The 27727-nt window shown below is 40.2% G+C and overlaps 1 protein-coding gene across 19 annotated transcripts in view; it reads right to left on the bottom strand.

Moving 5' to 3' along the window:
* cacna1ba (calcium channel, voltage-dependent, N type, alpha 1B subunit, a) overlaps window positions 1–27727 on the bottom strand; it is a 114053-nt gene that overhangs the window by 34250 nt on the left and 52076 nt on the right. For 7 of the 19 annotated variants that reach the window (XM_047592015.1, XM_047592016.1, XM_047592018.1 and 4 more), the window contains exons 12-29: window positions 27557–27669; window positions 27331–27443; window positions 27089–27220; window positions 25762–25834; window positions 25554–25671; window positions 25347–25414; window positions 23640–23746; window positions 19351–19416; window positions 17553–17588; window positions 15923–16687; window positions 15448–15635; window positions 13324–13444; window positions 12739–12868; window positions 12200–12259; window positions 11702–11808; window positions 10527–10538; window positions 7358–7378; window positions 229–325 (exon numbers count right to left, since the gene is read on the bottom strand). In XM_047592015.1, coding sequence (XP_047447971.1) covers window positions 229–325; window positions 7358–7378; window positions 10527–10538; window positions 11702–11808; window positions 12200–12259; window positions 12739–12868; window positions 13324–13444; window positions 15448–15635; window positions 15923–16687; window positions 17553–17588; window positions 19351–19416; window positions 23640–23746; window positions 25347–25414; window positions 25554–25671; window positions 25762–25834; window positions 27089–27220; window positions 27331–27443; window positions 27557–27669 — 2327 coding nt within the window. The remainder of the gene's footprint in view (window positions 1–228; window positions 326–7357; window positions 7379–10526; window positions 10539–11701; window positions 11809–12199; window positions 12260–12738; window positions 12869–13323; window positions 13445–15447; window positions 15636–15922; window positions 16688–17552; window positions 17589–19350; window positions 19417–23639; window positions 23747–25346; window positions 25415–25553; window positions 25672–25761; window positions 25835–27088; window positions 27221–27330; window positions 27444–27556; window positions 27670–27727) is intronic. The other 12 variants (XM_047592021.1, XM_047592020.1, XM_047592031.1 and 9 more) reach the window with 7 other exon arrangements.

Here is a 27727-nt window from a genome sequence, read left to right as displayed (position 1 = left end):
TTTTATTTTGTTTTTTACATGGTCAAGTCTATTGGGATTTTAGCAAGCCAGTTAATGGCATTATTACAAAAGTAAGTTGGTGGAAGAAAATGGCGATGGCAAAGGAAAACCTTTGTAGAGGAGCTGTCCTACCACTTTCATTGGACATACAGCTAACACTCCAGTGGCAATTATAATTGCAGCTGAACCTTGCCCTCCAGGTCAAAATAATAAAATGAAGAAGAAAACCTTGAGTTTTGGGAGACGTTTGATGGTCTTGAGAGGCCTGAGAACTCGGAGAACCCTCAGTGACTTGATAGTGCTGATATCTTTGCCTTTGGTCCCCCTGGGAACAGCAAACACAGTTACGACACAAGGAAATACATGTGCACAATATCACTACTATCAATAAACAAAGCAGAAAGTTCTCTCCTGACTTTAACATGATAGCTTAAATTATTCTTTAACTTGTGAGTGTATATGAAACTTGGCAAGGTGTGAAGCAGGTTCGTTTAGATCAGCTGCTTTCAAGAAACACATGAAAAAAAAAGCTAAATATCAGATATCGCAAAACCCCTCCAAAAAAAAAATGGTAAGTTAACTGGAAATATTCTATATAAGATTATAGGGGCTCTACCCTATTCCTAGGGTAGTGCTCAGAACATCGGCACTAGTGTTTGGCTGGGCAGATGTCTAGGGACCATGTACCATCTACCAGGATCTAGCAACCCTGAGCACGATTAGTGGAGGCTGTGAAAAAACTCAATAAATAAACTTTTAAAACAGACATTAATATTTCAAATGTGATTTATTATTTTGTAAATAACGACCAACACATGTAAGACACTAAATGCTTCATTCATGTAAAAACACATGTCAGTGCTCTGCCAGTCCAATCAAATCATTTGGATGGTGATAGAAAGAATAGTAATAGTGACGTAGTCATACGCGTCATCTGAACGCCATGGAGTGGAGTTTGTTTCCAACAAATTGGCTGCCATCATTTCTTTCTTGTTTTGGCAAGACACAAGAAAAAAATGACTTTCAGAGGTTTATGAAGCTGTTTCGCCACTCATCTAGTTGCCCCTTGTTTTTCTTTGGATATTCAAGGACCTGGATGACAGAGAACCTTCAAAGACATATTTGTAAGTAGCCATTATCACTAAATATTTGGTATATTGTGTAAATAGTTTATTAACAAACCTATACAGTATGTGTACATGATCTAATGTTCACTTCAAACATGCATATCAGTTCTAAAAAGATTTCTTCTTGAGTGCAAGGCTTGACTTAATAGTAATCCAATAGGAATCCACTAAAATCTACTGTAGCTTTCACACCACAAATATCACACGGTAGTCCTTTAGACTTTAGACTGTTTGGGTGTTCGCACTGTTTTGACTCATTGGTATGTACTGCAAATTAAATACATTTGATCAATCTGAGATGGAGAAAAAGAGAACATTAGGTGATCGAGTACTCTCAGAGGAGGACTTTGGCGCCATGGTTGTTGAGTACCAGATGTGCTGATGCAAGAAACGATTATCATTGCAGCAGTCTAAATGCTAAACTTGGTTAACCATGCCTTGCCTCCAGCTCAATAGAAGACACACAGATATTGAGACCGATATTGATTTTCTTATTGCACTCTCAGAAAAAAAAGGAGGCCAAAATCTATTCCCTTCACTCTTTAAACAAGCCTTGATCACGTTAAGACTGTTATGTGGTGACATTTGAGACGTCCTTTTCACCAGTGATTAAGATTCACCAACTAAAGCATCTCTTTAAAACAGTATACAGTATAAACAGTTGATTCTATCAAAAACGCAATGTATTGTATTTTATTTATAATGTGCATGACAGTAATGCATTTCAAGAACACTATCTGTGATATGTAGGACACACTCCACAATACAGAGAGCCTCACACAGGGACATGCATCTCCCAGCTGTGTGTGTACTGTATATCATGTAATCAGGGCTTACATGAAAAAGTCAGTCTAATTTCATGCAACAAATACATCAATTCAGAGAAAAGCTTTCTATGTCCTGGTTAGAAAAGGACTCTACTTCAATACATGCAAATACATATAGACCTATAGTCACACTGTGCATCAGTGATCTTAATCTACAAGATGTCTTAATGGAGCATCTCTGTGATTAGGATCTTAGTGATAAAAGAAATCCTAATCTACTTTGCCACCTGAAAGGAAAAAATCATATTCTTATTTTGATTAATTTCTGAGGTCTGATGTTTGGAGAAGCCCGTCTCACTTACAGTTTCAGTAGTATAGTTTGGGGTTAATTTAACACTTTTACAACGTTTCCTCACTACAGAATCATCTGCTACAAACATGAAGATTTACAACTGTGCATCAAGGGAGTACCGTTTTGTCCTCTGTGTATAAAAATGTAGGTCACTTCAGTAGAGGATGTCTGAGCAGCACTTGAATACTGTGTCTATACTGGAGGCTGATAAATACTGACTCAACAAATACAACCTGTAGTATGTTATACTTCATCAGTGGCTTACTGAGTGATGAATAAACTCAAAGATTCTGTGCTTGAGATTTGAAGATCATCTCAAAAGAATGAAATCAATTCTCTTTGCAACACAGAGATGGGACTAATATCTACTAGCAGGTGTTCTTGGTTTTGTATTTAGGGTGGAACTGGAACGTTTCTAAGTTAAGAATGATAAAGGACTGAGATCATAAACCAAAACGTTTGTAAACACGAAAATCTTTGTCAATGTAGTCCTTTTTTTTTGGACTCTTTTCTGTGTGGAACAGGCTAGTCCCCAACACAACTGCAGTGACTACAGAATTTCAACGCAAAGCTGTCACGTGCAAACCACATAGGGCAAAAATGTGTCTCATTCCATTCCACACTGTTAGACTTAGTGGAGAAAGATATAGTATCTAACAGCGTATGAGCAGTCTTGGGGGTAACGCGTTACTATATTACGTTTAGGCTGTAACAGAGTAATATAACGCACTACTAACTACATTTTGGTAATATCATTACAGTTACTGAGTCCGGAGGTTTCGAAAAAACAACACAGGCGCAACAGCCGTAAATAAAGAGCAGAAGAGGTTCTAAATCAACAGAATAAGAAGGAGACAGCAAGAAGGCAACAACTCATTCAACGTTTTCTAAGTGATTATACTCGCACTAGTCTATTTTGAATTTGCCACAGAAACGGATAAGAACCTCACAGTAAGGTGCATTTTATGTGCTGGTTAGAGGCCGAGGGAACTGTCTTCAGCTAAAAATAGTACAAGTAAACTGACGAAACACCTGGAATAAGAGGCTAAACGATCTCTTGCTAGCAAACAGACGGAAGATGACGGCGCAAGCAAATCTAAACAAGGAAAGCTGGATTTCTCCAGACCAGGGGTGAAGATGTTTGACCCAGGAGCAGTGAGAAGGCTGGTGGCTGAGTGGGTCGTGGAGGATACAGTTGAGTCGCCGGCGTTTCAAATGCTTGTCGGCAAAGCCCTGTTCGATCAAGTGACAAGGTAAAAACTAATCTCTAATGATAAAGTTCTATTGTTAAGGTATAAACACATTTCCACAGATAGTTCATTTAAGATGAGACACTACAGGTGGTGTTAGAGGTGATTCAATGATTAAAAATTGTTTGTTGTCAAGTCAGTTGTGTTTGCGGGATTTTCATCACACAACTTCATACAAAATAATCGTATCACACTGTCAGCTAAAACGTCAGAACCAATGCACTTGACTGACAGCCTTTAATATGTGTACCCATCGCTCCATGGAGAGAAGTAGCGACTGGCTAATCTGGCATCCATAAAGAAACTGGGAACAGTACAAAAACAGAAACACAACTGCAGGTATAAAGAGAGATAATTTGCATATTTTGAGGAATACAGGACAGAATATCATAAAAGACAAATCAAACAAATCAACTTAAAACCACTGAATACTATGAACCTAGTGTTTCTACTAGGCCTGTGCTGAAATAAGCCCCTTGGAAATGATGAAAAGAAGCATAAATCCTATGAAAAATGTTAAGTGTAATGAGCAGACAATGAGTGGCACAGTCAGATTTTGCTGTCTTACAATAAAAGTGTAAAACTTGGGAAATATACAACCCTTTGGGACAAAAATAGAACAATGTACTGCACACACTGATGTAAACTCTAAATACAGTCATAGTGTATGAAATGCTTTCACACTGAAGCACAACATCTACTGTACCAGCACACTTTACACATAACCTATATTATAAACATATACTATAATATAGTTTCAAGATTTAGTTCACACTCATGACTCACTGTTCATGCATTGATTTTCTGCTGTTTAACTAGGGTTGGTCTGCAGTGGTACCAGGCTAAGCATGGTCATTTCAGGGTACATATACATGAGATGTATAATCCCAGGAGACCTCCTTGTCAGATGCTCAAACCACCTAAACTGAAGGCCAATGATGTTTATGAAGTGAAAGCCAATGATCCTTAATCTCTGCCTCTACACAAGTCCAGGGACTAGGGAACAGCCTCTAACACCTTGAAGAGGAGTACAAGATGAAAACCCTGGATAGAGTACCCAAAATTCCACACTATAGATCACTTAAAGCTTAATTAACACATTTTATCTGGTAAAGGTATGTAGATCAAAATAATAACTATCCCACTAGAATCATTTCAAAATTAATTACAGGATTATACTGTCTGAGGTTTCCACAGGCTTTTTAGAAGCCCCAAAAGAACCATGTACCTCACTTTGCAATTAGCTGTTGGGTGGCATCAGTGTGTGATACTATGGTATAACTCTTGTCTCTGGGTCCTTATGAAGTCCCTTTACTCCAATCACAAACACATGCAATCACTTCCATGCTCTGATGCACATTAGTCTAGCATGCGTTCACAGTGACATAGGGCCAAAAGGTTTTTAGAAACTCACAATGTTTCAATGAGGGCTAAGGTAACAGCATAAGATTTTCTGACAGCTTTCAAAGAATACCCCTCAACACCTAGGTATAGTGAAGAAACTGAAAAGATAGTGAGACTGGACTCATTAAATGGAGCTGAATGTGACAATTGTGTGTAACACCTTTGGGGTGATAGGATGGTTCAAATGATAATGAGGACTTTTGGCCCCAGATGTAGCTAAAGGCACAATGGTTCAAAAATAATTTGTCCTTGAAAGAGAAGAGGGAGCTGAAGCCTGAAAACAAAATCTCTCTTTCAACTGTCTCAACAATGCTCTATTTTTACCTCCATCACTCTTCTCTCTGTTATCATCTCACTCTTCTTCCTGATTTAGATCATATAACTAAGACAGCTAACTGCTTTAAAAGAATTTTAAGATTGTGTTCAGGCATTTTTTTTTTAACTCTATCTTAAGACAACACTCACATTGCTACGGGCTACCTTGGGTACAGTGAAGAAGGGAATCGTTCTTATCGCCATCCTGATTATGGAGCATTAACTTCAAAAAACAAGTATGATGGGTGTAACGATGGGTTCATACTGAGTTTAAGTTAAGTTTTAGAACCAAAGCAGATGCGCACCAAAGTGTGTGCATGTTACTGCAAAGACACCAGTGCGTAGGAATAAAGTGAAGTCACAAGAAACTGAAGTAAAGACATTCTGTGCAAGATCATTAGATGTCTGCCCACAATGGGAGTACTGCATGTCCTTGATGCACTGCGTAGGGAAAAAGTATTTAGTATTCAAAACTGAATTCTAAGGTTCCACCAATTTAATAATAATTTAAGGGGTTCTGCATCAAGAAAACTGGGATCTCACTTTTAGTGGTCAAGTAGAAAATGAAAAGTCTGTGTGAATGTACTGAAGGTAAAGCAGCCAACTGAGAGAGATTGTAATTTAATGCACTTTCCCGATTTGGACAAAGACAATGGAAATCTCAAGGAACCTGAACTTAAAAACGTACTAATGAACAGAACAAGCCCTGGAATTTCTGGAATACTTACAGCAACCAATAATTCTCTCTGTAGGCATTTTGATTATGTGGGGAAAAAAAGTCCCCCTCTATCAAACTAGCCCTGACCCACTGAGGCATGGACTCCTCTAGATCTCTGAAGGTCTGCTTGGGTATCTGGCACTAAGATGCAAGCAGCAGGTCCTTTACGTCCTGCAAGTTCAGAGGTGGGGCTTCCATGGATCGGACTCAGGGAATCCTGGTTCTGTTACTCCATGGTCAGGTTCTGATGATCACATGCACATTTTACGCTATGTTGGCATCATCAGCATGAGCACCCTAACTGTGCTGTATGTAGCCCCATATGCAACACACTGTGATGCAATGTGTGTTCTGAAATCTTTCTGTGAGAACGTAAACTTATTCACCAATTTCAGCTACAGTAGCTTTTTCTGTTGGATTGGACCACACAGACATGCCTTAACATGCTTTGCCTGCTTTTGACTCCATCACCAATTCATTGCTTTTCCTATCTTGGGCCACATTTGATAGATAGTGACCACTTCATATCGGGACGCCGCCCAAGAGCTGCACTTTTGATACTCTGACCCATTAAATATGACCATCACATTCTGGCCTTCTTCAGAGTTGGCCAGTTTTCCTGTTTCAAAACCCCTCAACTTTAGGGACAAAATGTTCACTTGCTGCCCAGTATACCCCCATCCACTGACAAGTGTCACAATAACAACATAATCATATTCACTTCACCTGTCAGTGGTCGTACCATTATGGCTGATGTTTTTGTAAATTCACTTTTCTTTACATTCTGGTACCCTAAATTTAAACATTTTACAACTTGTTATAGTTCCAGAGTTGAACAGTGACATGCATATTAATTTCTTATCCAGCAGAATGTAGCTCTTTCCGTGTCCTCATTATCACAGTCAGGCCAGTAATTTTAATACACATAAGTATACAACTGAACTGTTATTTGAAGTAGGCGTCCTACAACAACTGTAAGATCTTCTCCTACGTGCTACACACAGAACACACAAACAACACACACAGATCTTCAAATGACAGGTTTCATATCAAAATGCAATATAACGAATGTGATTTTAAAACTGGTTATTAGCAAAGCTTTTTACTATGAAAATGCTTCAGCATTACAGCATTTTGGAATGAACTGTCAGTGTCTTTGGTGGCCAGAGGCAGGTTTCAGTTGAAAGCTCTCAGAAAAAAGTTACTGTTGTGTTGAAAAACAAAAAAGATATTTACTTCACTGGAATGTGGGTTTGATATTTTATACATGAATCTGACCAGAGAATAAGAACAATGGCAATCAGAGAGGGTTGGATATTTTTGGGGGAAGAGAAGGGTTAGGGTAAGATATAGATAAAAGAGGGTGGGGTCAGGATGAGGTGGGTGGGGTTGGGATGTTGGGGCGGCATAGAGGGGTTCCCCACCTGGTCACACCTTGTTGCAATCTACTAGGGGGAAAACAGTGGTAAAACAAGGTACAGCACATTTATGGATGCTTCACACACACAAACAAAATAAAGCATATGTTTGCATCAAATGACAACAACTTAGTTTCTATTCACGAAGGCGGATGTAAGTCATATATATTTTGGTTGGTAGCAGGCAACTGAGTGATTAGATAGCAAAATAGGCTCCACAATGGATTCAACTTCAGTATCTACAAACAAAACACTAGGTGTGATTGTATGCTGAATGTTATTTTTAACACTGATATAACACACCCATTTTAAAAAGGCACATGCCCTTGATTTGCAAGTACACGCTGCTACACATTCTCAGTCTCAACCAAAACATCAACTAAAGGCAACTAATGCTGACAGGCCTCACAGAACATTTTCTAATAAGAATAATAATAATAAATAGAATAAAATGAATATAGAAATTAAATTTCATAGCAGTCCTGAAAAGTTTATTTCTAGCATCTGAAGCTGGCAATATAAGGTAACTTGGCACTTTGCTGCATCGCAGGTGAGATGCAGCAAAAAACTCAAGCTCCAACACTTGAGTGGTTCCAGTAAGTGAGATGATACATTCAGTGATTAGGCATTTATGGGGATGCTGTGGTTCGCTGTCAGTCAAATGGATGGCAGGCTGATCATGCACGGTGAGTGAATGACAGCGGTCCAGCAAACGTAACTTGCTATTGGTTTTCATTTGATTCAACTTAATAAAGATTATAAGACATAGTTTTTGACCATTTAAGATGAGATCCAAGGAGTCCAATGTTAAATGAACAAATCAGACATCATGAAATTTCAGTAAATATAAGTAAAAAAAGGTTTCCAAATCTTTCAGCTCAGCTTTTATGAATTAATATTTTTCTTGTCAGATAGACTACTGAAGGTCAATATAAACCAATGCCAATATTTAAACTGTCATTTCCACTGACAGTGCTTATGTGAAGTATTGACGTCACTAACTTTTTTGACCAAAAAAATTACAAATTACGAAAAACTAAGAAATCATACCCTAAATCATATCTACTGTCAAAGGAAAGACAGCTTTCTACGACCTAATTGTTAATTAAAAATGTACAATACAAAATATGTGATCATATAAGTGTTCACCACTGTCAAGTAGATATGGCTGAGTCTGTGTGGACGGGTCTTAGTCAAGCTTGCACATCTGGACACTACATTTTATTCCATCCTTTTAAAAATGACTCAAGCTCTGTCAGTTCAGGGATCAGACGTGAACAGCCTTTCATTTAATTGATCTGATTGTGAGATGACTAGCACCAGTTGGCTGAACCTTCGTTCAGTTAGGTCAATCACTTTAAGGGGGATGAATATATAAAAGCAGTAAAACAGGAAACATCCAAAGGGGCACTTTTTTATAGCCACTGAATGTGAGTAGTGCTCTCCTCTGAGTCATTAGACAGCCAATCACGTACATCTATTTTGTCAAAACTGATTTATAAAGACAATAAAAAGAGGTATTACGATGGGAAATTGTCACTGGGAAAGGCAGCGAAATAAAATCAAACCCGCCCCACCTTCTCCTGTTATAAACACATAGTGTAGTAAGATTTAACACTCAGTCAATAAGTTATTGATTTTGGCATTAAACAGTCACGGCCTTCTCATTTCCAGCCATCAACTGTCCATTTCCCAGCCGAAACAAAGACTGTGCCAGTGAATTTTATAATAATCACTGTACCCAACATAAGAAATATACAGCATATATAATTAAATACTTAAAACTTAAGTTTGAAAAAGAAAATCCATATTTATCATCCGACATTACAAATACAGTATATACAGTTAATATTGTGTCAGCGTTTCCACACAACACTTTGGTTGGACTTGGTTTCATGAAGTCTGATTTACAGTTGGCTATTTAATACTGAACACCCAGTGTATTTTATAGCTTGTCAGTCAGAGACAAGTACTGATCGTTTAAGTATTCACAAATGTCGTTCAGGTCAGGTGTTGAACCAAACCTTATATATCCCCATGGATGGCATGGTGCTCAGTCACATGGATAAAGCTGGATGGTGGAGAACAAACTGTGTGTAAATGGGAATGATGTGACAGTATGGTCATAGGGCAGCCATTAAACACCTATAGTTAACAGGACATGGCATACAGTCTATCTAATGTCCATGCTAGGTGTACTGGGGAGATTGATATTCCCTGAGGTCTACTCATGCCCTCTGGCAGCAGCTTGCTTGTTACATTAGCGACCCTCTGTTGAATTAATCATAGAGAGTGTGAAAGTGATATCATTCCGGTTCAAGCAGAGCTGTGACAAAGCGAAATGCGGATGAAAGCACTTTGTTTCAGGAGCTCAGGGAAGATAAGGGAGATGCGTTCCCCTCTACAGCAGAGGGGACAGGGAGGTGGTCCCTGGCACCAAATGACATGAGGGTAAGGTGAAGAAAGATCTAAGACGGACGACGACATGAAAGTGCGTCTCTGACTAAAGACTGTAAAATATGTACACCTTCACAATCACAAGTAATTTCCCTGCTTATACTGCATGGCTCACAGTGGAGGAGATGCATCATGAATTTAGCACTGTTTGTTTTAACAGTTTGTTTCATTCCACATTCACTATTTTAATTGAACCCACAAGTTTTTTGTGGTGTAAAGTTGGGCTGGAGTCTTTCTGTTGGGAACTCATCATGCTCCAGCAAAGATCTGTTGGGCTGAACAAATTGTTTGGGAAGTGTAGGAAGTTACTGAAGCGTATTTATTACTAAATGATGGGAGAAAATTGAAAAAAGTAAAAAAAAAAAAGTTCTTATCTACATATGTCCATGTCCAATCACCCTCTCAGAACTGAGATAATTACAGAGAGAGAGAGTACAGGGGGCAGCTTTAGGAGCTTATATGCTCAGAGCCCAAATATATATGTACATTTTAGGACATGTGGATGTGGAGGAGCTTTTAAAATGTATTTAGCTTAATTTAACATAAACAGAGGGTGTATTCCTCATCATGTGCCCTAGATTAACTTCAGAAGTAAGACAGAATATGTTGGGAAATTACTTGATTTTGCAGGGTGAGCCATGTATGTGAACAGTCTCACATACATACACACAGATTGTGACATAGACAGGCAAGATGAGAGAGGGAGAGGAGGCATTACCCCATGAAGCTCCTTCAAAACGAGTCCAGGACAGAAACAGGGAGAGGATCGTGTCAATAAACACACTGCACAGCAACGCTCTCACACAAACACACACACACTCACACACACTTCTCTCATCTGCTTCGGTCTGCTGGAGTTCACATCCTCTCATTTGAATATCTATTCTATTAGCAACAGGAAATTAAACTAATGATAAGGAGACTTGGGGCTTCTTCATCCTGAAATATGTACAAACATGTAACAAACCCTCTCCATTGTATCCACACACATTTGAAATTCTATCATAAAATATCAAAATGAACTATATTCATATCATATAAAGAACTCTTTCAACTAAATAAGCAAAGCCCTCTAACAAGCCTCACCAGGTTCATATCTTCCTCCCAGACAATCCATTTCATCACATATGCATAATGTATGCTCAGCCATCCAACCTGGGATGGTCCATCAAAATTCACTCTGATCATGTTCACAGAGCTTAAAGTGGCAATATTAAGTATTTACAGTTCAGTCACAAAAAAATACCAAAGACATCATTTCTCCTGAATACAATAAATTTTAAACTTGAAAACTTGTCGCTTAGTTTACTTTACCAATACACTTTCCATTTTCTACTGTCACAGCTTCACATTAAAACCATTTAACTTGTAACAAGATTACTTTTACTGCTTCATATAAGTAATGTGTACTTGAGGAGCTGCACACCTCTAACCTTTCAGCCAGGCATCCAGCTCCTTTCACGATACATTGTAGGCTCATGCTCTGTGCAGCAAAAAACGGACTAGTTGCTCCCAGAATAATGGAAAAGACCATATTCTTGCCTGAGTTCAGAGTCTTAAACCACACTTGAATTAAATTATTGAGATCGCCACTTAAAATTATAAACGTATTATAAGACAGGAAGATGCATTTGACACAGACTTAGTCCTATAACAATCTTCATCAAAGGGTAAGCTCACCTATGTCCACCTTTAAAGGAGGTACCTTCTATTTCCTACTTTTCTTCTTTTAATGACCATTTGGTGGACTGATTCTATAAATAATTTCTTTTCAAACTGAAGTTTGTTGAAAGCCATACATTTCATCCTATTCTGCTGATATGATGGCATTTAAAGAATAATAGCTCTAGATGTCTTATTTGATGACACAAAGGCAGGAGTTGTTGAACTTACGAAAATGCAAAAGCCACCAGCGCCCCACTGACCACTATGAAGTCCAGAATGTTCCACAGGTCTCTGAAGTAGGCTCCAGGATGAAGCAGAAGGCCCAGATCCACCATCTAAACTCAGGACACCACATACAACCCATCATGCTGAAAATTACATACTACTGATAAAATCAGTAAAGAGAAATCTAGAAAAAATATCAATCTAACACTGCATTCAATTAAAAAAATCACTATTTAAATGATAGAATGGATTGTAAAAGAGGGACGGTACTGCTGCCTGATAAGCTATACTAATCATAGTGGTCATGATGAGGTGAGGTGAGAAATTTTACTAAGTATAAAAAGTATGGAGTCAGCAGCTAACTTCTGATGAATTTATTCACATCCATAGTCGCCAAAGTTTTACTCTTAAAAATGTCCATTTAAGGACGAAATGGTAAAAAAAAAAAAGAGTCAGGATAAGCTAATCTTTTACTTATCCCACAGAGTTATTACAGCTTACCTTGATCACCATTTCAAAAGTGAAAACTCCTGTGAAGGCATAGTCCAAATATTTGAGAACCTGCCAAACAGAGACCAGATAAGAACAGCAAAAGACAACAGGCAGAAAGGAACATATAGAAATGATGTCATGGCCAATGGTTCCACATCAAAGAAGAAAGGAAATGTGTATGTCTTTTCTTGGCAGCTGTTCATCCAGTCTACTACACACTTGGCATTACAGGGGGCACAAGGAATTGCAGTGTTGATAGTGGATAAGCAGTATTTAAATTGTGGCTATGTCACATTTTAACACTGACGTCCTCAACGGCCTTTGTCATCTAATACACCATCAGCATCTTATTCAGTCTTTTCCTGGTTGTATAATAATTATACGTATCATGTAGGGGTGTGTTACCATTTTTGGGGATCACACATGTGGTTGTGGAGCGTCTAAAATAGATTTCCTGTTCCTAATTTGTAATTCAGAAAGAAGCACTTCTTCACTCAGTTTTGTGTGTGTAAGTGTAGTGAGTACTCCATGTGCACTGTTAGTCTCACGTTGTTGCGAGGGGCATTCGTCCACACGGGGTCCTCCGCTGCCAAAGCAATGCTACTCATAGCAATGACCACTAGGATGGACATCTCAAAATAACGCAGAGTCACAATGTAGTGACATAACCGCCTCACCCTATGGAGACAGAGGCAGCAAGAGTCAAAGAAACTGTCAGCAGTAGACAGACAGAACAAAGACTGGGTTGAGGCAGCAGCTACTATCTCCACACTGATGGTGTGTAGCACTGTAAAGCCAGTAGAAATACAGCGGGGAGATGTTAAAGAAAAGGTTAAAAGATTACAAGGGCCCGGCAGTTCTTCCATTTCATGAATATTACCACCTGCTTCATCTTAACATTTCTGAAATAACAACTGAAGTCTGAAGATTTGAATTAGCTTCTACAATTTAAAGGTGCTTATGGAACAGCACCAATAACACGACTGGTCTGAATGTTTATCACAAAATGGATCTATGATATCAAACCCTGGCCCTGGTCCCTAGAGGATGTGAACTTTCCTTAACTATTCATCAAACATAGCATGTCAGACTTCCCATAAGGCAGTGGGATACAGCAGGATGGGGTGACTTACGGATTCATTTGACCAAAGATGAACATTGAACTGTAGGGCAGGATGGGCTTGGGTCCACTTTGACCTATATCTTCCAGGGTTTTCTCATTCATGGGCATTGTTTCACAGTCAATACTATTCACTGGGAAGACACAAGCGGACAGCAATTGTTTCAGAGTGGCAGAGTGGCAAAGAATATGATCTCCCAACAATTACCAGAGCAAAGCTGGAGAATACATTTGCTGATATAGCTAAATAATGGTGACAAAGCCAGGCATTCTAGAGTGTATAAGGAAGTCAGCGTTGTTTGAAAAAGATATCAGTCCTCAGATACCTACCGTCAAATAGTTTAGTACACAACTAATGGCTGGAAACATTAATTTCACAGACCCTTAAATCACCATTTGTAAATGTGGTTTTACTTGGTAAGTACCACCTGACAATCAGCAATGTATTGTGTCTGTCCGTAATCTTATCTTAAGCTATCAATTCAACTAAACTCCCTTACATATCCCTTACAAAAAGCAACAATAAGCAGAAACAAATGAGAACCAATTTCACACATATGGGCAACAGTATAAAGTTAAAGCTAAATTAATATTAGAGGTTACCTATTTATTAACCTCATCTATAGTATAGCTACCCTGGATGGTATTACATTGGTTTCCAGTACAACTGTGAGGAAACTATGAATAATACTTGACCAGAATATTACCTTTAATTTGTAAATAATACAAGTGAACAGGACTGTATCTTTCACCTGCATAATATTGCAAAGTTATGAGTACCCTGTCCCAAAGGGATGCTGAAAAACTAATTCAGACATTTGTTATTTCAAGGCTAGACTGCTGTAATGGACACTTATTATAAGAGCTCTCTTGGTTTATTGGCTCTATGTAAAATCCAGAATATAATTTAAAGCCATTCCCACTTGCACACAAGGCCCTTAGAGGTCAAGCTCCACCTTATATAAAGACCTGACAGTGCCTGATTACAGTGATAAAACACTTGGCCCTAAACCTGCAGGCGTACTTGTGGTTCCTAGAGCTTCTCACAGTAGAATGGGGGAAAGAACCAGCTATAAGGCCCCTATCCTACAGAACCAGCACCCAGTTTGGGTTCTGCTTTCAAGATTAGGCTTAAGACTTTCCTTTTTGAGAATAGTTAGGGCTGGCTCAGGTCACACTTAACCATCCCTTATGCTGCTATAGGCCTAGGCTGCTGGAGGACTTACCATGATGCATGGACCACCATTCCATGCATCATCTCCTTTATCCTCTCACACCATTCCTCACTATCCATGCATGCTCTCTCTCTCTTTATTAAGTACACCTTGCTAGTAAAAGGTTGGACCCTCTTTTGCCTTCAGAACTGCCTTAATTCTTTGTGGCATACTTCCAACAAGGTTTTGGAAACATTTCTCAGACATTTTGGTCCATGTTGACAGGATAGCATCACATGGTTGCTGCAGATTTGCAATCTCCCGTTCCACCACATCCCAAAGATGCTCTATTAGATTAAGATCTGGTGACTGTAGAGATACCAGAGATGGTATTCTGCATTCCTTGGTTAAAACGAGTGGTTATTTGAGTTACTGCTGCCTTTCTGTCATCTTCAACCAGTCTGACCATTCTCCTCTGACCTCTCACATCAACAAGTCATTTTCGTCCACACAACTGCCGCTCACTGGATATTTTCTGTTTTTCGGACCATTCTCTGTAAACCCTAGAGATGGTTGTGTGTGAAAATCCCAGTAGATCAGCAGTTTCTGAAATACTGAGACCAACCCGTCTGTCACCAACAACCATACCACATTCAAAGTCACTTAAATCCCCTTTCCTCCCCATTCTGATGCTCGGTTTGAACTTTAGCAAGTTGTCTTGATCACCTCTACATATCTAAATGCACTGAATTGCAGCCATGTAATTTAGGGCTGATTAGCTATTTATGTTGACAAGCAAATTGAGCAGGCCAAAAAAAGACCTAATTGCGTACCGTGAGGTGTGAATTATACTATGACATAATGCTATAGACAAAAATGATTAAGTGCTGATGAAAAAAAGATGTTCAGTGCCCTGGCTGCTATGGAAGTCATCTCAGATATACTGTTTGTACTCTGTGCTGTTGGCCTTGGTTAGTACTCACTTTGTATGAGGGTAGTGTCTCCAGGTGGCGAGGTTATAGTCACAGGTGGAATGTGAACGGAGGTTTGGCCAGTTCGTCTAACATTCCTCTGGTTGTCTGAGTCCTCTGGCCCGTCAGTAGGCCAGCTGCTCCCACCAGAGCCTTGTTGCGGGGAGATGGCTAAGGACTCCCCCTCTGACTCACCAAACCTGTCCCAAGAGCAGAGGTAGCACTTTAGATATTAATAAACAAGATATCCTCAAATACTATTTCATGTTGACGGGCAGGAATGAGAACTGTTCACTTAACATCTAATACATCCAAGAAGAGTAATGAGGTGGTGACATACACATTATCTGAACAGGGTGAAGTTGAATTTGTTTTCAACAAAATGGATAGACTGGTTTGAGGACTATCAAATAGGGTGATGAGGAGTTATTTTTCTCTGCATCTGTTGAAAAACGAAAGCCCAAAGGTGTGTTACTGGACTCTTTACCTTTGACTGTGGGTCTTCTCTTTCTCATTGGACTCTTCTCCTTCTACTGTGGACTGGCCCCTGGATCCATGAGTGCGATGTCTCCTCCTCTCTCCACTGGTGCCAGTGTCTCCTCTGGAATTCCTGTCCCCGTCCCTGTTAGATGAACGTGCGTCTTTGTGGCGGGATCTTCGCTCACCCCTCCCTTCACCATTCACAGTGCCATTTCCCCCTCGTGACTGCCGGTGTGAATGATGATGACGGTGCTCTCTCTCGCTCGTGACTCCCCCACCTGCGCTGTCGTCCACTGAGCTCTGATGGTGATGCTTCCTGCCTTCTTCTCGGCTGTGGGACCTCTGTCCTGTTTTGACTCGGCCACTGTCGTGGTCTTTGGAGCGGCTGTGGTGGACGTGGTGCTTTCCGCCTTTACCTGCGTCACCATTATCGTTGGTCTCCTCTTTAGACCTTGCCCTGTCCCTGTCTCGGTGCCGGTGGTGGCGACGGGGTTGGTAAGGAGCAAGGGGAGGGTCAGTACCAGTCTCAGCATCCTCGGGCATGCAGGATTTGTGGTGGTGCTGGTGGCCGCCCAACACGGATCCATCACGAGGCTCAACAACCAGCGGCCTGTCAAGGTGGGTCAACATGTCTGGCCGGATATGGCGGAGACGCTCCTCAGGCTCCAGCTCATTGTACAGGGCCTCACAGCTGGCCCGGTTCTGCCTCCTCAACTGGTTGGCCTTCTGCTCCCACACCGACATAGTCTTCATTGACTTCTGCTGCTCCTTACTAGGGGAGAGGAAGAAGAACCAGACAAATCCAATTCATTGAAACATTGATATTATACAAAATGCAATATATGACGCTAGTGTAAACTATTTTCTGAAACCCTGATGTCAGTGCCAAAAATTTTCCACAGTTTCTACAATGGATATAAGCAAGACATAAAACTGACATGGTCTCCTTTGTGACACATTCAGTGTATATGTACATTCTACTTTATGATGCATAAAACCAGCAGTATATCCTGTTTTATCTCATGATGACAAACAAAGTCTGTACATGCTGAAGGATTTACAATATGACCAAGGTGCAATGGAGCTTTCAACGCAGCGGTGTACTGTGGAGAGATGTCCTCCATGGATATGCCTGAACAGAGGCCAGGCATGGTTACATTACCATGCTTTGACATGCAATTTTTTACATCCATGTCTGAGGGTAAAACAGCACTTTGAAATGGTGGAGTTCATGCATCTTTCTCCATGTTTACCCTAGAAACAGTGCTGCTTTGTCACCTGATTTACTTTTTTAAAAAAGTTACAATACCATTTATCTAACATTTCATTAGATGAGACAGTTTGTTCACTACACATGATCTCTTCGAACTCCGCCGTTCTGCAGGTGTATTCTTTGTGCTTACGTTCTACATAGAATAACATAAATAGAACTGTTCAGAACTCCTGTTGAGAGGAGGATGGACACCACGGGACTGGACAGAATGAACACAGCTCATAACACGGTGTGCATGACAAGAATGCTGTGCAGCTCTGTTTTAAACATGTGGTCTTGCCTTTAAGAATGCAAGTAACTATGTAGCATGTTTTTCTGGCATGTAATCATCGACCACCTAGCTCGCAGACAGTTGATATTTTACCTCAAGTAGTGATGGACTGGGGTGCAGACATAACTCCTACAAACACATAAAGGGAGCAACAATGAACAAACAGAGGGAGAGAAAAGACCACAGAGGGACAGAAACAGGTTACAGACAAAAGCACAGAGAACACAAATAAGCTTTATAAAACGAAGAGGAGGAGGAACATGTACAGATATGAACAATTGTACATACAGCCAAAGTTTTTTTTTTTTTTGCAGAAAAAAGCAGGGAAATAATGACAAGAGACAGAGCACTCATATGTACAAATGAATTTCATTAAATATGTGGCGAATGTTTGCCTCAGGGAACAGGTGTGATAACGATAGCTGAAAGTCTTTGTGTTTTCTCCGTATTTAGTGGGTAGCGTGTTCCTTCATGACACGTCTCACTCATACCACTCAAAGAACCACTGGACAGGGACTATAGTAAGAAATAAGTAAATCTCTGGCTGTGATTGAAAACAAGCTGAAATGAGGACTACTGGACCTGTAGGGTTTCATGAAGACGTTTTAACTAAGTTTTCCTGTTCTACATGACTTGGGAGTTGGAGTTTTAATATGAACAACAGTAGGTGTTGCCCATCTGAAAGTTGCATGAGTAAGGTCTGTCAACGAACAGCTACTTACCTGTGATCAGAGGAAACAGGTTTTGATTCAAACTCCCAACATCAGTCATTTAGAACTGAGGAAGCTGCTTAGTTTAGTCACAAAACATCTTCAAAAGAAGCTATAAGCTCAGTCGCCTCAATGCAAAATCTACCCAGTGATAATTGTGTGAGCGGGACAGTGAGGTCAGCTATTTTCAGCTCAACAGTACTACAACTGTTATTGTTGCTACTGGGAATCACTGCATTTAGATAAAATATGGTCACTACATTAAAAGCTATACACGTCTTTCATAGTTACTCAGTTACTTTTGGTCACGAAAAATCCAATTAAAAGAAAAAACACAAAAACATCATCTTACTCTGCACCTTCCTTTACGGCTCACATGTACTGCATCTAATTTTATGTTTATAGCATTATGCAGTTTTAGCAGCTCTTACCCAAACAGGAGGAAACTAGTGGCTCATCAGTCCACATTTGGTGCATTAGTATGAATTTGTGGGGGAAGAAGGACTGTGTATGCAAGACCAAATCTGAATAAAAACTACAGAGTGTGTGTCCGTGCCAGTGAAGGATCATGTCACCCAGTGTTGTTCATGACGTATTTTCTGTGTTTGAATGTGATGTGTTTTCATTGTTTAAAGGCGGGTTTAGTGGTGCCAATAAAATCCATTGAAACATGCATCATTCTCACTCTCACATTACAAACTCTAGAAGCAAAGAATGGCTACTCCGCATCTGTCTGCTTCCTACCGGTCAGGTTCCTCGTCTGTATGGCACAAGCTTGACGCATTACAACGTATCATCAACTTGAGGGAATAAGTCTCAGCGGTAAATATACATAATGCACACATGCACAGTGTAAACACATGACGTGTGACGTTTTGAGTGGAACAGTAGAGTAGGTGAGGGGACGGAAAAGAAACCAGACGGAAAGATGTCAGTCACAACACTCAGACACAATGATTGCTGACAAACACACTTGTGACTCTTAGCAAAAACACAAATGAGAATAGTGAAATATACTAGCAGCTCTGTCACAAGGTGTGGGCACAGAAGAGACGTTCTTTTTGGACAATTCACACAACATAATAACATAAGAGTGACACAGTGTTTAGCACGAGAAGAGGAGGGATGGGAGAGGGGTAGTGGAACGGTTTCAAAATTGTAACAGAGAGGTAATAACTCACAGTGAGTTAACGCTGCAGATGGATGAGCTGCTAGAGTGCGCGTTACCTCGACTGCGTGTTAGAAAACTGCACATGCACAAAACAAAAACGGGGGAGGGGGAGGAAACATCATATAGGATGAAGTCAGAGAAACAAGCAGGACACCAATCGACATTTCTCTGTCTTCTCTGTGTCATTTAGCCTCCCATCACATGTCAGTGCAGGTGACACTCAAAGATCAGAAGCTCAAGACTAAAGCTGAACCAGAAAGGAAATGAACCATCAGGAACAATATACCATAAAGACAGCAGGGTTACAGTGACAGTTATAAACTCCATAGTCAAATTTTACTACAACTACTGAGGTGTTTCTTTGTTTGTTTGTTTGTTTTTTTTCGCTGTGATAGAGTTGCTCTGGATTACTGAATAATGGGAGCTTATTTCATTTAGAAATGGAGAATTGAAGTGGTTTCAGTAAGAGTTTCTTGTTGCTGGCCACTTCACGCAGCACTGACATGCTACTATCAGCATGCGTTGTAATATTAGCAATACCTCTCTAGGTCCTTATTCTCTGGTTTGGGCTTTACTAACATTTGCCTGCTAAATGTGTCACTTGGTTTACCAGATAGTCTCTTGCTATGCCTGTCTCTTAGGGAGTTTAGGGAGTTAATTGGAGTTACAAAGTATGACGACAATGAAGAGCTGGACAAAAGCAAAGCCATATGAAAGATGTGAAACTAAGGCTAAAATATTGTGGAAATACCACAAATCTCTGGAACCAATGACCACATTGGTTTTAGTTTCAGTTTTAGGTCAAATTGTTTCAAAATTGAAATATCTCTAAATTAATTGACATTATATCACATTTAAATGAATCATGACTTTGTGAATCCTAATCGGAATAATATAGTAAATCAGTTGCAATACCCAGCCCTAATGTCTTTTTTTCTGAAACAACAATTGCGTTATTCTTCTCTGTCTTCTTATCTTGTCATATTCAAATATTGCTCCAATTTAAAGTCCAGCCAAGTACAGATGAAGTGGAAATGTCGTTGTGCATTTTAGTGGGAGTGGATTGTTCAGATTTGTGCTAGCCAAGCATCCCACAATGCATTTCACACTTCATGAAAATATTGATATTTTACCAGACAGGCACATTTGAACTGAAGTGTAATCATCAGGCATCACGCAGATCAGCAAATATTCTTCCCATCCCATAAGGACTGTCAAATGAGACCTGATGATTTGATTCAAACCAAACAAATCCATCATCTGCAGTATAAAACTAAAGGCGCACGCAGAGATGAGGGATCATTCTCTGAGGGAGAAGAGGCTCCTTTTACATTACACATGGAATGAATCAAGCTAAGTCCATTATGTTAAACGTATTTTCACCTGATTTCCCTCCACCCTCTTCAACGAAGTGCACACTAACAAATCTCTCATGCATTTATCAGGATCAACGGTGCAGCATTCCGGAAATGTTGATGTCTACGATGTGCATGAGCGTCACCTCAAGATTAAAGGTGAACTCTTAGACTTATTCTTAGACTGCGCTCACGTAACAAGCAGTGATTGGTGCAGCTGTTTCACACAATTGTCTACTCTTAGAAAGAGGCAGCTCAAATAGCCTTGGAGCTAGATGTGAGTAATAGTGGTGGTAGGCTGCTGTGGTTTGTTTCTGGATGATTACTGTGCTTCAACTGATGCTGCTACACTAGAGCAGGCAATCTGCGCTGTTAAAGTACTGAAGAAAATCTCATCTTATATTTAGGGCAGTATGTGCTTTGGTGTTTTTTGAGCAGCTTTTCTGGGTTGAAACCCATTAGCTGCTTCTATCACTGATCACCTCCATCAGGGATGTTATGTATGCCCCCAGAGCAGCACTGTATGTTACAAGGATATGTAGGTGCCCTGTGAACAATAGTGCTGTCACTGTGTCACTGACTCTGAGGGAATTATACTTCTGTGAAGAGTGTATAGGAGCTAAACCAAACATGGACCATGTCTGAAAATATCAATCACTGCATGCACCAGCACTTACGTCACCTGATTAGTGTTCTTGAGGAGAAATTAGGCGGATGTCAGCTTTCTCCAGTCAGATCTGATCTGTCCCATAACAAGTTTCTCATTTACACAACAGGTTAGAAATTTGTTGACTGGAGAAAGTTCAGTACCTGATTACTTCAGTGTTAGTATTTAGTCTGTCTATGAACGTAGAACACAAAGCTGAAACAAGGGTAGCTGTTCTCGTTTGTAGTGTGTGCAGTTTAGCGCAGTAATGAATGAGACGCATGGCTCAACATAGGGGCGGGCGATATGGCAAAAATATATCACGATTTTTTAAAAAATAAAATCACGATTTCGATTTTATCACGATCTTAAATTGAAAAATGAAAAACAGACAATATTTTCTCGGCATTCAGAGTAGAGACGTGGCGTGGCAGTGTTGGAGAAGTATTCTCGGCAAGGCAGCTCGAACTGCGGGTCAACTACTTCAAGCAGGCGTTTGAACCCCTCGTTTTCTACCGGCTTAAAGGGTAACATATCTTTTGCAAGATAAAAGGTAACTGCTTCTGATACATTTTTCCATCGCTTGTTTGACTTGTCATACAGAGTTCCTTTGTTAAATACCTGTGTTGATGTTGACTGTTTTGGCCTTACACTAGCTGCTGCCTCCGTCTGCGGTGCCGGTGCCGCCGGGGCCCTCGCTGTTTGGCTCTCATTGTATTGTTTGGGATGCTTCCTCTTCAAATGATTGAACAGGTTCGTCGTGTTGCCACCCGACGTTCTAACATGTTCTGTGCAAATTTTGCACAAAACATTTACCTGCGCATCATTAGTTGAGGAAAATCCAAACCAATTCCATATGATGGAAGTGGAATGTTTTTTTGTGACCAACTCCGTTTGGCTTTCAACCATGGCTCTCCCTGCGGCTACCGCTACACACATAAACAAGAAAGCGCGTCACTGCCCGTAATTTGCTATGATTGGTCGGGCAGGTTGACGACGTAATATAATACGTCTGGTGCGACGGCGCATCGGCATAGAACTGCAGTTTATAGAAGGTGCCGTCGACGATCCCACGATCTTTGCAGTTTGACAGATCGTCTTCACGTTGCAATCGTTCACGATTTAATATCATCATATCGCCCACCCCTAGCTCAACATAGGAGAGCCAGCTCACGAAAGTTTTTGGATAATGAAAAATGTTTTTTTGTTGTTGTTGTTGGTTTTTTTTGGTGTGTTGTGGATAATTTCAGTGTGATTTCATATTATAATGAAAAGGTCTCGGCCCCTGTGTCCCATCTGTTACGCTTTCCTTGAGTTACCAGTTTTATTTTGATAATAATCCTTTATCCTGTAACTGTCAGTTTTACCTCTTTGTTATCCCTTTGTATTGCTGTCACTTGCCTTGTCTTTTGAGCACCCCTCCTGTTTCTTGTTTTTCCATCAGCCCTTGTGTATTTATAGCCCAGTCTTCCTGTGTGCCTTGATGTTAGCTTCACTTTCGGATTATCCTGTTTTATGGTTGTAATACATCTTTTGTTGGATTTGTGTTTTGGTTGTTGTTGTTCTTTCCTGGTTATAATTTGAGCATCTTTCGTTCTTTATTTTTGTATGTCTTCATTGAATTGACTTTGTTGTTTTTACCTCTTTTCCTGACTTTGTCTTGCATTTTGGTCCTTCATTCCACCCTCCTAAGTAAAGTAAATCATCTATGGAAAATTAGAAAACCCTTCTCTGGACCATGGAGATGGATGAGCCTGTTACAATTAAAACTTCACATCCATCTCCATAGGTTTCTTCCCTATTGACATCTGGAGAATATAGAGTTTCTGACCATTAATGTGTTGTTCATTACCTCTAATGGTGGAAAAAGATGTCACCAACCTGGTTAATCTAAACAAACTTCAAACTTGTTGAAGACTAAACTCCATTGACCAGTTAGAAGTCCAGTTTGCCTTTATTTTAGCTTTGTTGCTAATAAGTATATTAGTTTCTATGTAGGATTGCTCACATTGTATATAATTAGGCAATAAGTAGAATGTAATGCCCTGATCCATTGCCTTAATCTGTATTTATTGTACAAATTTTATTTCTTAGAAGAGCTAGTACTTCATGCAAAGAGCTGAACCAGCCATTTAGTAATGCTGCAGGCTGGAGGGAATTGCATATTAAAACCATCCCCCAACACACTGGTGACCTTGTCCTAATGTGCGGATTGGGTTAGCTGCACAATAAAGGCACCCAGTGTGTTATCTGTGATTGTAGAAAGCCAGGACAAACTTTAAAAGGAAGCCAACTTACGCTGTGATGGAAATGTTAGCGGCCGACATGGGGCTGACCTCCTTTACCTCCTTGGCCTTCTGGAGAGCGAGCTTCTTATTGATGGCTTCCTCTTGCTCCTCTTCATCCTGAACAGTACGTGCAAAAACGTACAGCAGATCCTCTGAAGGTTGTGACTGTTATGCAGCATTATAATGAATTTGTCTGAGGAATTGAGTGGCTTCTTTTTCACGGGCATTACAACATCATCAACACAGCAGATGTGAGGAACTAGACATTTAATCTGCTGGTGATCCTCTGGTGAATATGACCAACATACATCCTCTAGTAAGCTGTCAAATCTTTTGTTAATCAAAGTTGCATGGAACCACAATCAAGAAGTCTTTATTTCTATATCTAATCATAGCCATCTCCTTGTTATCATAAATTCCACAGTGTCATTAATACTGTAAGAGTCGTCACATGCACCACTCTGCTGCTCTCTGTTTCTCTTCACTGACAAAAATTCTTTTTTCATTCATTATTTATTTCCACTTTCCTGATTTGGATCGCTGTTGCAGCTACTGTCAACTTTTCCTGCACAGATTCTTCACATTAAAAGCCATCCGGCAGGTCAGTAGGCAGCTTTTCTGGTAGTCATTTAAGTCATGAAAGAAATAAATTGAGAGTGTTGTAGTATAGAAGAGCATCTAATTCACTAAACACTTTAGAGGCCTTATCTTGACTTAACTTGACTTTTGAACAATGTTGACTTAGGACTTCCAAGTTACTAGAAATGTTGAATAATTGTGAGCTACTGTGTAACAGGACACTATCAGCAACCTTTTTTTTTTTTTTTTTTTTCCTTTTTATGAAGCACTGTTTTGCAGCTGCACAAAACTCTACATGCCTGTTATGGGATTAATGAGTACAAATAGAATCGAGGTGCTCCAATCAGCATTTTTTGTAGCCTACTTTTATCCCATCAATTATGCAGGAATGCCGATCCTGTATAGTGGATTGAAAACTCATAAAAGCAGCACAAGCCCTCACATCCTTTGTAAAAAAAATATATATATATACATATACATTTTTTTAAAAAATAATATAAAAAATGTCTGTCCAGGCCATGATAAAACTGACCAGATATCTGGGGACTGAATCCATTTTAGGTATGGCCTAATCGGATTGACCACTATAGATGGAACCGATCAAACTATTTATGTGGAATATTGGCTGATTGATTGGTGTGAATGTAACCTTTAACATGCAAAAGCTCTACACACCTGGAAGCATTTAGTTTTTCCTTACAGTGAGTAGTGTGCAGCACACAAGGATTCAAAGTGTGCACCTTTAGATGACAATAAACACATTCTTATTATGGTAAGTGAGAAACTAGTGTTATTGCCTGATCTTAAAATAGTTTCCATTGTTGAATTGTACATTCAAACAATGTACAGGCTGTCAAATTAAAATGGGAATGGGCTAATACCCTTAAAAAGAAAGAGATGAAGAAGTACCTTACTCAAGTTTCTCAGCTTCCAGTTCATTGTAGTGTTATGAAACTAGTAAACCAAGACACCTTCTTGCCCTGCCAGCATTCTCTGTCTTATAAGGAAGTAAAGGAGTAAAAGGCCACGTGGGATTTGACTTGATGGATGGTGTGGGTAAACCAGTGCTACTGCCTCCATCTCCTTTTGTAAACTGTTATAAAGCAGGGACATCTTGAGCTATAAAGAAATACTGTACCTTAGTAAGCTCCTGGGCATTTGCAAGGTTATCAACAGCAATGGCCAGGAACACGTTGAGGAGTGTGTCTGGTTGTTGGTGGTGTCAGGAAAATAAAAATCTAAAGATTGAAGAACACAGAATCAATATTTCCAGTTGCAGCTGTTGAAGGCCAGCTGGCAGCATTGACGCCGGATCGGCAAGATCTGGATCAGCGAGGCAGGATACAGTTTCCAAAGAGAGTGAGAACGATGAAATAAATAGAGGAGAACATTCCCCCGTGCACGCCGCCTTGTGATTCGATGCCGTGGTACATGACTGCGTTCCAATCCTCCCCGGTGAGGATCTGCAGAGGAGACACAGGCTTTAGGTTTCTGATGCCAGCTCAGTGGGGCAAGCATAAGAGGAAGGCAAGCATGATGGAGTTGACCTTTACCTGGAAGACAGTGAGAATGGCTGCTGGGAATGTGTCAAAGTTAGTGGTCGGCGTTTCATCTTCAAAATTAAACCTGCGGGGAGAAAAGAGTGTTTGGATGTAATCATGGTCCAAAGTCACAGCACAGTCACCCTTACACCTCCATCCTGCTGGATAGAGAAGCTTTTTGTCATTTCAATTAGGCTGTTGCACATAATTCATGCAATATATGTGCTGTTACATTTGAGTGCCGAGACTGTGTGACCTTATGCCTGTTCCCTGACTGCTTATTCTTCTCAAACGGATAAGATGTGCTAATGCTGACATTTTGTATCTCTATCTGTCTACTGAGACCCAATTAAATCTTCTCCAATGTAAGACATGCAGAAGGTTGCTGCTGCAGAGTTTGTCCCGTGACTTCTTAATATCAAATCTGGATGTCATTAAAAGACAACTACACAATGTCTGTGTTTGAACCAGAATTTAGGACCAAGGCTTTTGGTTATAAGAAATCCTCAATTGTCACGCCTCTAGTGGGTACATTTAAGAATAAGTTTGACTGAGGAGCTTTCCTTTAAGAAATAAAACATACTTTATATGATGAGTGCATTTCCCTTAAACATGAACTTAAATATTTCAGCACCAATCAATCAGACAGCAGCCACTAAAGACAGCCGCAATCACTGCTACTACTATGGGCAGAAAATAGACCAATTTCAACCGGCAGTTCTGAATTGCGCTTTATAGGTTAACTATTTTCTGAGGTTCAGAGTACCTAACAAAAGGTCCCAGTTCACATTAGAGAGGGCATGAGGTAACTCAGTTTTCTAGACTCATTTTGAAGCTGATCTTCAGTGTAAGAGTCCCTCATAAACAGCAGAGGTGAAACTATAATTATTTTGTTGCTGATTTCTTTTTTATAGATTTATATTATAGTTTTGTCGTTTAGCTGTGTAAACCCCAGATGTCACTACACCTAACCCTGTGAGTACTATGTCCTCCTCTGGTCTTTCAGTGGCAGCGCTGTTGTCTGGCTCTATTAGTCTAACCAGCCACACCTCATCCTGTGACATGGCAAACAGGAAAACCAGAGCTCTTTCATTGTAAACAAACCGAACTCCACAGCACTCAGATGGCGTGTATACCTACGCTGCCATTACTTCACTGGCCATCACATAACATCCACCCACCCATATGATTTGAATGGCCCACATGAACCTTGTCGAAGCACCATCAGCTCCCAACAGGCGACTTCAGACCAACTTTCCTCTACAGATATTTTGTGGATGAGTGAAGTCGGGCTGGCTTCCTGGCTAACAAACAGCAGAAGCAAAAACAAACCACTCACTGGCCACCAAATAGCTGCATGCCCAGCAGAGCGAAGACCACGATGAAGAGGAAGAGCAGGAACAGCAGGCTGATGATAGACTTCATGGAGTTGAGCAGGGATACCACCAGGTTTCTCAGAGAGTTCCAGTACCTACGCAGACATACTTTATGCATCTATGGTATACAGTATATATATATGTTGAATATATGCATTTGAAGGGTGCAGTGTTTCCAGCACATACAGACACAATAACAACTCACTTAGTGACTTTGAAGATCCTCAGCAGCCTTAGTGCTCGCAGCACACTAATCCCAAATGAAGCGCCGGGCTTAATGGCAGCCCAGATCACCTCAAAAATACTGCCAATGATCACCTGCAAACAAAAGTCTGATAAATGTAGCAGGCCAACACAGGGTCTATCTAGGCAGCAGACCTGAATATACTACTACAGGCTGATTGAACTCCTAACTGAACAGGATTACTAACCCCAAAGTCAAAACAGTTGAATGAGGAGTGGAAGTAGTTCTGGGGTCCAAGGCCATACATTTTCATGGACATCTCTGCCAGGAACAGCCCCAGGAATACAAACTCGGCCAGGTCTGTCCGTGGAGATTTAAAAAACACACAGATCAATTCTTGGTTAATGCCCTGCTGACT

Source organism: Mugil cephalus, chromosome 8, assembly GCF_022458985.1.
Source record: "Mugil cephalus isolate CIBA_MC_2020 chromosome 8, CIBA_Mcephalus_1.1, whole genome shotgun sequence".
NCBI classification, from domain to species: domain Eukaryota; kingdom Metazoa; phylum Chordata; class Actinopteri; order Mugiliformes; family Mugilidae; genus Mugil; species Mugil cephalus.
Note: the sequence above shows the minus strand (reverse complement) of the source record. Positions and strands in the feature narration are given on the sequence as shown.